This window comes from Henckelia pumila, chromosome 1 (assembly GCF_033568475.1).
Source record: "Henckelia pumila isolate YLH828 chromosome 1, ASM3356847v2, whole genome shotgun sequence".
Lineage (NCBI taxonomy): Eukaryota > Viridiplantae > Streptophyta > Magnoliopsida > Lamiales > Gesneriaceae > Henckelia > Henckelia pumila.
In genome coordinates this window covers 55,102,744-55,114,106 of record NC_133120.1, presented here as the reverse complement: position 1 = coordinate 55,114,106, position 11,363 = coordinate 55,102,744, and the positions used below count along the sequence as shown (strand labels likewise).

Below are 11,363 nucleotides of genomic sequence, written 5' to 3'. Positions count from 1 at the left end.
GTTATACGGAAACAATCAATTAAAAAAAGCCTTGGTATCGGTCGACTATGCCCTTGAAGGTATTCACTCGGTCATCGATTATCTAAAAATAATTAATCCCCATTGAATATTTATCATTGAAAATTAAATTTCTATCTCACTTTAATCTTAGTTAATTAGACACAAATGTTCTAAATTAACCCTTACCAATGAATTAACCAAAATACAAGCGATTAAGATTTAAATCCAAGGTAGCATTCAAACTATTGAAATTGATAAATCTAGACAACACAAACACAAGCGGTTGTATTTAATCTAGTCAAATCACAAACAATGATTAGGAACTATAAAATGAATTTAATCAATGCAAATTCTCCTAATCATACAAATTAACTAAAATAAATATCGGAAGATATCACCACATCACTAACACTTTCATAGTATTGTCTTCGGATGTCCTCAACACTTCACGGCAACACAAAAACTCAATGATCGGACGTAAAATTGCTTCAGAAAATCTTCGATTATCTTCAACCTTTGAGCTCTTGATTTTCCTTAGTAGACTCGGTATTTTTCCTTGGTGTTTTGTCAGTCGTTTCCCTCATATATATATAGTGTCTTGATGACCTAGGGAAACCTTCCTAGATTAGAATCCTACGATAGATGGAAACAAGAGTTTATTAGGAATCAAACATTATCAACAAGAAGATAATATATATCTACAATTTAAACAAGTCTCATAAAGGAAAAACACTTAATAAGAGTTTTAACGCAAATAGAAAAGAATTATTTTAAGGAACACATGTTCCTTTCAAAATGAGTTTGATACATTTCAAGTTTTCTTTAGTTAGCTGTTTAATAGTTTGGAACACACGATGTTTTTGGTTTGCAAGTTAGCACATATTTCTTTTACCAATTTATGAATAGTATTTTACGCAAAATTTTCTTTCCGCAAATTTTATTTTAGTTACGTAGGTGACATCGCGAGGGACGTCACAACTACATATCACTGCACTTTTGACACCTTATTGATCTAACTGGTCACACAACTTCGGAAGGTCCAATATGTGTTCGGTGGTTCCGATCTCCATTCTGAGTTCCAAACTACCTTTGGTGGTTCTAAAAAATTTGAGGGATCCAAACTTCATGTTTTTGGTTCAGAATTATTTAAACTTTTGTTTTTTTCTTAAATAGTGATCTCTTAATTTTTAAAATATTTTAATTGCATGAAATAAAACTCGAGGCATTATATTAACAAAATACCTCAAGTATTCGTATTCCTGGTCAATATTTGATACGATATGAATATGTTCAACTAAGGTTCAAGTTTTGTTGCCAAAATATTCCAATTTTTTCTTTCAGTTTGGACTTTATTTAAATAAATTTTTGCCCCACAAATTTTATTGCTTCAATTTTATTTTAATTGTTGAATAAATCTCTTGTAATTCGATCGATATATGCAGGGAGAAAGTAATATTTTAGATATAGAAATAATAATTTCCATAAGTAGAGTTGGTGAGAGATCCATTAGGCGATCTCATGCAATTTTCCATGTTAATTTCTTGGATGATGATGAGTAATTATACTATTATCAAGGGCGGCGCCAAAAATTTCAATTCGGATGGGGAATATCTATACTATTAATAATGCAAAAACCCCTACGACGTCACCAACTTACATACTCTTAAATAATAATTTTAAAAAAATACGTGGAAAATAAATTTTATAAATAAACTTAGAAGAAATCATGCAATAAAATTATGCGTTCAAACCATACACTTGCTAACTAAATTAAAACTTGTACTGTGTAATAACTTGTTTCAAAACCAAGTACTGAAAACACTACTCTTAAAACATAAAATCATAAGGACACGATTCTCCACGGTCTTTTCATGCGATCCTTCGCTTCCTCGGTCACTCCATGTCTTGTCCCACCTCAAACTCATTAGTTGCATTTTTCTCACCTGCGTCATCCAAGTATAGTGAGTCGAAAGACTCAATAAGTATGGATTGAAAATTAAAGTGTACAATATAAAATTCTTAAAAAATGCTTGGACAATCATGCATAAGAAACTAAATTCAACTGCTTCATTTTTGGGGTGATGTAAAATGTGTAAATGTGGCAACCATTAGAGCCTTAGGATCACGTGATCACGGTCGTTTTACAACAAGCATATAATGATACATCCCATACCAGCCTTGTGCCAATATGTGTATCGTATCAGTGCCGCTTAAACTATCATTCTTTTGGAAAGGCCCTCCCCGAAGCTCATCTTGGGGCACCAATCCCGTATTTTCCACCACAAGTATACACAAGACATCAAAATATTTGTATGCAAACATAACCTCTTTATTTATAAACAACATCATCATCATTCTTGAACTTTTTATTGCACTTCCATAAACATTTCATGTCTTAGAAGCTTTTCACGATAAACGTCATGCATGCTAAAACTGATATAAACTCAATGATGCATATAAGGCTGCGTTTGGTACCTAATATTAAGCAGGATAGTGGGTAAATTTCCGTTTTATCACTTGTTTGGTAGCTTTTTTATTAAACCAGCCTAATCTATCCTAAAAAGGACTAAGGTATATTAAAGTAGGTTAAATAAACCCTTTTCTCCCCTAGTATTACACATCCTTATTTTTATCCTGCATGTTAATTCCTAGAATACCCTTTCCCAAGCCCAAGCCCAAGCCCAAGCTAAAGCTTGGAATCATACCGCCAGATCTAGAAACGATGTTTCAAGTGTGTTAGACACACGAACAATCAATACAGTGCATCATGATTTTCACTAAATTTTCGCCTATAAATCCAACAGCAACACCAATATGTTGTTTACTGCATTTAGAACAAAAACAAAAACAAAAACAAAAAAACAAAAATTTGCAACCAGCAGGGAGTGTCTCTGATGAGGGCAGAGAGAGCGAGTGTCTAACCATGTTCGAATGAAGATGAACCCGCACAATCAAAATTTACTCATTTGGAGATAGGATTGACCCGTAATATTGAAGATTCGACCCAAAATTATAGATCGATGCAGAGTAATGTCGGCTAGGTTTTTCATCTTTGTGAGAGTATGCGGAGGAAGCGTGTTGGGAGAGGTGAAAAATTAGATATCGATTTAATAATTTAATTAATTATCAAAGGGTATTTTTGGTAAAATAATTTTAAACCATTACTTAATCTTATTTCTAAAAATCAAACTAAACACAATACTATTTTCAACACAAATTATCAATCCTTATTTATCTTTCATTTTATCAATCATCTATTAATCATTCAATAATCATATCAGTTGAACCAAACGCAGCCTAATACTTCATAATATTTTCATGACTTTCATGGTAAGATAGCTTTCATGAAGAAATATCACCTATAGATGCATTACATAACTTAACCGATCCACGTGAGTCGTTCCGTCCGTCCCGGATTCGAATTTGAAACTTCTTCAAATAGAATATCTTAAAAACATTTAAAATAGCTTAAAAGATCATAAACTTGAATTTTGGACTACAATTGCGAAAAAAATGGGCAGAAGTATTTGCGCGCGCCTTAGCGCGCACCCACGCTCGAGCTCCCAAAAGTGGCCGCTCGAGCGTGCGGCCCGCTACCTGGGAATCCAGGCAGTGATGTGCAGGCGCTCCTCGCGCCTTCCGCTGCCTTTTTTGGTCTTTTTCGACTCCCTTTCATACAAAAACATTTAACCATTGAAAATTAATAATCTTGGACATACAAAAACCTCAAAAATCGAAAAGGGTTTACCCAAAAACGACCAACATCAACCATTTGATTTAAAAATCCACATACATCACACTCACACCAAAAATTTTGATTTTTATACGTCTAAATCCATAAATCTCAATAAACTTTAACCAAATACACCAGGAACGCATCACGCTTCACGATTCTACATCATACTCATGAAAAATTCGTAAATCATGCATCAAACAACATATATGCATATAGGGTTCATATCAAAATACCTATATTTTTGAACGGTGGTTTCAAAACGTTAAAAAGTTGTCTTTGATTGCCGGTATGAGAAATCCTCAACCTTAAGTGCGATTTAACCCTACGAACGAGACTTTCTTGTTAGAGGTGTGTGCAGATTTTTGAATAGAGTAGGAGAGGGGTAGGTGGCATGAAGGGAAGGGGAAGTGGAGAAAAAGATTTTTGACGTAACGTTTTTGGGTGTGACTGATGGGCCGAAAGTTGGCCCGATAACTAAATAATATATTCTTTAAATGTTTCTTTACTCCAACTTTTGAAATAAGAGCTACATACAAATTTTGAATGAAAATTCTGCACAACTAGCACATTTAACTAAAATTTGCTTACTCTCTATTCGTGGGCTAATCTCGACTATGTGGTCTCCTGAATTAATCCATACCAAATAACATTCAATCTAACATGAAAAATATTAAAATATCATATTCTAGAAAATTAAACATATAATTTTTCTTGCTATATATAAATAAAAAATTCCGTAAGTTTTGTGAATTTTTGGACCTTACACAAAAAAATTCTACCAATAATCACAATCAATTTTAGTGTTTTGTAGTTTTAAAAAATTCAATTGAATTTATTTTTGTATTTTGTAGACACGCAATGTTTGTCTCATGATTACTAGCATTATTTATGTTAAAAGAGTACATTATAAACCAAAAAGATTCTACACATTTTACAATTTAGTGATCGATGTCATAATGTTAGTGATCAATGTCATAGGTCAATTTTTTATTTTTTTTCGAAGTACAAGGATAAAAATATGAAAACTAACTCAGATTGAAAGAAGATGGAAGAACCGAAAAATTAAAAGCTGTGTTGAATCGACACTCTTTAACATTCTGAGAAAGAAGAATGAAAATTTTGATTTAGGGATTCTTTTGATTTGTCATTTTTTGTGGCCGGCTGTCGTTATCTTTCACATTTTTTTAACTTTTTTTTTTATTTGCTACCCTTTTTTATAAAATATATTTAAAGAAAATAATATATTAATATTGGGTTACAACATCCGAATGGCTGGTATATATAATGGAAGCCCAATTTAGGATGGATTAATATTTGATAAGATACATATATATATACTTATAGATAAAGCCCAATGAGGGTCCAGTTCTTCTGGCTATAAATCTACTTGAAATTTAGGGTTTCTGTATCAGCATCTGCCTCTCCACACAGCCGCGAAAATGGTACTTTCTACTTCTCTCTGAATCCAGGATATACTTTGTTTGGTGTTTGCGTGATTTCTAGATTCCAATTTCTCATGTCTCCGGTGGTTTCGCATGTTTTCGAGCTTAGCTTTCGATTGTTGGCCTTCGCTTATGTTTCCTTGAAGAAAACGGACATGGAACTTTGATTTGTTGCTTTGATTATCTCTTTTAATCCGAGAAATGGTATTGTTTATGGGTTTTCTTACGGTGAAGCTTTTGGAATGTCTTTAGTGTAGCGATAATCCAGCGTCCCTCTTTCTGTATATGTCTGTTTTCTGTATTTGAAGCCTAATTGGCACAAGAATAGCTTGTCACATGTAAGGCCTTTTATTGGTGGGGCAATTTTTTTCTATGACTTGGATTCAATTGGCTTCTCGTTACTTGGTTTCTAGGTTCGAGTTATGGTATTTTGATAATGTAAGTATGATACAATGCATTTGATGGAATTTTAGGCTAATAGAAGAAGCATGTTTGTGTGTTTTGTTTCTTAATGTTCCCGAGGTTTCATTGAATTGATTTTTCAGGAGAAATATGAATTATGTATTAAATGCTATAACTTTATATTTGTCCCACCAAGATTGCATGGTTTGATGGAGATTTTCATGTTATGTGTTGAATTGTTTTAGTTTTTCTGTGTCTTCTGGAAGTTTTGTCGTTGGTTTATGGACAGTGGCCATTTGTTTGTACCCCATTTCGAAACTGATATTTACCATCCCATATATCTGATAATTAAATCATTATAGCGATGCCAGTGAAATTACTGGATCATTGTTGGAGCATTTATTTGTTTACCTTTCTTTGTTACTTAAATAGTATCTATAAACAATGCATATAGTTGCAAGAAAAAAATCCTTTAATATTTGTCAGGACTTGGACTTCATCCTATTCCTGAAGTAATAATAGCCAGAGTTATGTCAGCTTAATTGTGTCTGCCAAAGTTTTTTATTATCTGTTAGACAGTGAAATTGTGCCTATCTAATTTTTGTTCTGTTTTAAATGAGCGGGATGCTCATTCTTATTGATAATATCTTCCCTTTTTCTGAAACCTCTGCTGCAGTGCATGCTATCTATCTCACTTTGTATGACAGAATTTTGTTTAAACGCCTTGTTTTGGTTTTTTGATATCATCTACAGCCGAAGCAGATTCATGAGATCAAAGACTTCCTTCTGACAGCTAGAAGGAAAGATGCGCGATCGGTCAAAATTAAGAAGAGCAAAGATGTGGTGAAGTTCAAAGTTAGGTGCTCAAAGTACCTGTACACACTCTGTGTCTTTGATCTCGAGAAGGCGGACAAATTGAAGCAGTCTCTTCCACCAGGTTTGTTAATTTCATCACCCCTGTTTTACTTGGTTAGCATGTTTTCCGGATCATGTCTTGCTCCAAAATTAGTTTGGAATCATTGTATTATTTTTTATTCAAGGATCCTTTGGTCCGAGGAATGGATTGGAATTTATGTATTCAAAAATTTCAAAATTTAGAGTATTGGAGGACTTCAAATTGACTAATATTCTGACTTCTGAGAGTGTCTTGAAGTGTTAAAAAGGTTTGGAAACATTAAGAGTGTGTTTGGATAGAGAAGCCATCTTGTTGTAACTGTCTTTGCTTAAAGCACATTTCTAAAGAAATGTCAATCGGATGGAGGTGATGTCTTACAATTATGTTCGAAAAACCACTTGTTCCATGGGTTTCAGAGAAACCCCCTAAAAGACTTTGCTTAAAATCACTTCTTCCTCTTTCGTATCTGAACATTAAATTAATTAACTTGTTAAAAAGCACTTAAAAAAGGTTGGGATCAATAATGTTTTCTTTTAAACCTTGGTTTTTTGATCCAAGACTGCTCGAATTATATTTTCTTTCATTTTGCGTGGAATGTCGGAGAACTCTGGTAACTAATGCGTGTTTCATTTCTTTTTCAGGTTTGGCTGTGCAAGACCTGTGAGAGAGACTAGGAAGGATTTCCCAAAGCATGATGTAGCGTTTTCGACACATTTTTTTTGCTTGATTTTATGTTGACTACTTGGTTTAAAGACCATTTCCTAATGGAATTTAATCTGTACCGAAATCATTTTCAGGGCTTTGACGATTTATATGTTCGTGTCTTTTTTTTTTGGTTGCCTTATGATTGTTCTTTCCCTGAATCAATCCCATCTCCCAAAACCCAAATCATAAATAAATAGTCTTGCTAAAAAATCATAAATAAATAGTATTATTATTATTATTTTTTCTCTATATCTATACTACATTATTATTATTCGTTTATAAAGCATTGGTGTCTTAGATTAATCGTTTTTTTTTGTGTTATTGGTGTAACATTTTTAAATAACGAACTAATATTACAAAAATATTAAATTAGTATTATTTATTATTTAAATTAATATATCATAAAATCTATTCTATTATATTTGTAACTTATCGAAATTGAACATATGACTTATTAACATTCAAGAATCTTTTATATCTATAAAAATATTTATTATATTTATCTATCTACATTATTAAATTTTTAAACATCACTCTTAATTAAAAAATAAAATAAAATCATTAATTTAAAATAAAAAATTGTAAATACCGTAATTATTCCTACTAACAAAATGCAAGGAAACGATTGTCACAAAAAATTTTCTGCCCTAGCACGACTCATAAATAATCATTACTATTTCTTCCGGCTAATTGTATACACATCCCATGTGAAAAGTGTAAAAGACATAAAACCCCCTAAAAAATATTAATAGGCTAATGCATCCCTCAGTTTTTTAAAATGTAGCACATTTCACCCCTATGTTATACAAACTCAGGCACATTTATACCCTCTCATAGGAATTTTTATGCTAATTTTTTTAAAACATAGGGTCTAACATGCTATTAATTTTACACAGGGTGTTTTATGCTTTTTAGACTTTTCATAGGGGATGTGAATGCAATTAGCCCCTATTTCTTCAAAGGTAAATATCTGTTACTTTTGATTTTTTTTTTTTTAAATTCACACGAATTATTATAAAACGAGAAGATGATTCGCGTAATTTGGAAAAAACTCGATTCAGTCCCAAATATTTGAATATTTTCCTGTTCAGTCTCAAATGTTCTAACGTTCTCAATTTAATTCTAAATGTTTCAAGATATTGACCAATTCAAACTTTCAAGCCAATTTTTTTAAAAAAATTCTCTATATATTCTTGATATTTAAAATTGTGTAATGTTAGATGTACACCTTGGTTTACATATTTTTTTTATTAATTACAAAACTTTTATTGACCAACGAGATATTTATTTCTTTTCATAGGTAATTTTATATTTAATGAGGGGAATTATAAATTGGTGTAAGCCAAAGTGTACATTACAAGATGTACATCTAGCATTTTCTTTAAAATTTTACATATATTAAGAACACTTGCCTGAAAATGGTATCAAAAACTAGGTATTTTCTTTTAGACGTATAAAATTATTATTACTCTGTAACTTACTTAGCAGACGATGAGATTTCTTCTCAAATCATGGATCCGAATATATGTTCGAGATTTTTTATTTTTATTTTCAGGATTTATTCCAATATTTTTGGATATTTTAAACAAGGAAATTTAAGAATATTAAGGTAAATTATGATTCAGAGTCATAAATTCTTAGACATTGTTCTGGATTCATCTAAAATCTCAGGAGATATTAGAGAAATGCAAAGGACAATACAAAATTATGGCACCATCTATATTATGTACCTCAACAAATTGAAGATATCCTTGAAAACCAAGAAGAAATTCTAAAAACTTTACAGAATATTCAAACAAGGATCCAAAACCTAGAACAACCACCTAGTTCTAGTCAAAAGTCACGGGAAGAAGGTTACCACAATCATTTGGTACAGAACCTCTATTAAATTAGAGGAAAAAAGCCAATGTTGTACAGAAACCTCTAAGCGACGCAAAAAGAAAAAAAGATCAATCTTATCAAAACAGTCTCAGAAAAGAAAAACCAATGGCAACTATAAAAAAAATTGGTCTTGAGGATCTACATGACCTGATAGAATCATTTGCAAATATCAAGGTCGTCGATTTAAAAATGTGCACAACTAGAGGTGATCAATCCCTAGTAAGACAAATTGGACAAAGAGAAGAAAGTGTGGGATCCCATCACACAAATACAGGAGAATATCATACGGACTTCCGTACACGAGGAGAATTACACTTAGCACAAACAAAGTCAAGAAGAAACCAAATTCTCTTATGTGGAGAAAAATGCTAATGACAGAGTAAATCCCAGGCAATCCAGATAGTTTGGCTCGAAGAGCCTCTTTTATTTAAGGAAATTTAGCAGAATATTGCCATTTGGCATCCTTATAAAAGAACTACAAAAGGCTAAGGGGTATTAACAGACACATTATTTATGTTGTAGAGAAAATGATCTTTCAACAATTATTGGAAGTAACCCAGAGAGGCGGAAAAGGAAGAGCTATAGATCTCATCCATATGCCGGAAGAGGAAATGGTGGAAGTAGTTCTTGGAAGACAAAAATAATATGGTCTGGACAGAAAGTCAGATCTTAAAAATCTGGACAAATAAGTGGACCATCAAGAAGTAGGGTGTCGCTCCAAGCATCAAACTCATCTCAAAGTATGGGACGAACCCCAAAAATAAAAAATTTCAGAAGAACGTGCACACCAGAGCCAATTAAAGTGTAGTGATCCGTCCTGAAATCACTAATTAATAAAATCTTAAGCATGAAAAATAACTTAAACGCGATAATCAGATAAATCCAGCGAAAACTTAAATATTTCAAACTAGAACCTACCGGCAGAATACAACCGGTCCAAATCAAATACTAAAAATACCAATGGTATAACCCCTCGAAAAACATAATAAAATCCAACAACAAATAATACCTGATACAATACAATCCACCCCGCTGCTCAACGACCGCTACCACCTGGTCCATCCAACCTAAGTCCTGTCCCGTGAAATGGGATGTCCAGAACAAAAACCGAGGACGTGAGCTAACAACGCTCAGTACAATATATGAGTATACAAATTCTATGAATTCTAAATGCAAGTGAAGGGTACCGAAAACCTATCCATAAATAATACTGCTCAGTCAAAGGAGCCATGGTATGTAGTACGTCGGACCGTCGCATCAGGAGGCACTCCCATACTATAAACCGTGAAAATAACCGGATCCAAAACCATGACATCCGTCCATAAATATAATGGGGCTGAGCGACCCCTCTACAGGTTATAACAATGGTGAAAGGCTCAACATGATAATGCATGCAACATAATATACATGACATAATCAATGCACATATCAATAATGCCACATAAAACATGCATACATAGAATATGCATACTCAATTAGGGTATCTCGAATAGTACATCCGTACCTCAGAATAAATAACTTAGTGATATTGGCTCTCTAGTCCAAGCCTATAAACAGATAATCATCGTATCTTTGATCGTCTACAAAAACCCTAACTAGAATATTAACTAGTCACAGAAACTAATCAGAGTCTAGTGACATACCTGCGTCCGTAGTCAGACCTTTGATGACGATGACCCAAAACATAGGTACAACTCCGCTACGATCTTGATAGCGCCTCGCTATCGATTGGCCTCCGAAATAACTCTAAAAGCCTACTAAAAGCTAGCTAGAATTAAGAGGGGAAATCTGGAAATGAGCAAGGAAGAAATGACACTACCCGTCTATTTGGTAGGGATTCCGATATGTCTCCCGGTCGCACACTACCCATCTAATTCGACAAGTGAGCCGAGGCATCCCCCGACCGACATTGATCGTCTCGTCACAATCAACTCACTTCATTCAAAAGCTTTTACTTTCATTGAATTCAAACTTTTAACTTTACTCAAACTTCAACTTAAACTTTTAAATCCCTAATCACAATTTCAAGCAATAAAATATCGTAGAACCAATAAATAATTTATGTCGATTTCAACCATAAATTAAAGGCTTTCTCACAAGAGATGTGCTTAATATCTACTTACCGATTAAGCTTAACTCATATAATATAGGACTCGAGCTCCTAAGAAATTCCCAAAATACTTAACAACCAAACACTCACTTTCCTAAACACGATAGCTTCAATAAAAGGGGTTTCTCAAAAATTTTCATGAAGTGCAGTTCAAAAATTTTCTACATCATTAGTCATAGTCAAATCTTCGCC

The 11,363-nt window shown here is 33.1% G+C and overlaps 1 protein-coding gene across 1 annotated transcript; it reads left to right on the top strand.

Moving 5' to 3' along the window:
- The first annotated feature begins 5,079 nt into the window (after positions 1–5,079).
- Positions 5,080–7,289, top strand: LOC140875375 (large ribosomal subunit protein eL38z/eL38y). Its single transcript, XM_073279043.1, has 3 exons — positions 5,080–5,178; positions 6,334–6,517; positions 7,117–7,289. The coding sequence occupies exons 1-3, from the start codon at positions 5,176–5,178 to the stop codon at positions 7,137–7,139; spliced, it is 210 nt and encodes a 69-aa protein (XP_073135144.1). The 5' UTR covers positions 5,080–5,175; the 3' UTR covers positions 7,140–7,289.
- Positions 7,290–11,363: the final 4,074 nt, after the last annotated feature.

Coding starts and splice junctions, on each gene's coding strand:
- LOC140875375 (XM_073279043.1), top strand. Junction 6,518..7,116: donor GAAGCAGTCTCTTCCACCAG/GTTTGTTAATTT, acceptor TTTCTTTTTCAG/GTTTGGCTGTGCAAGACCTG.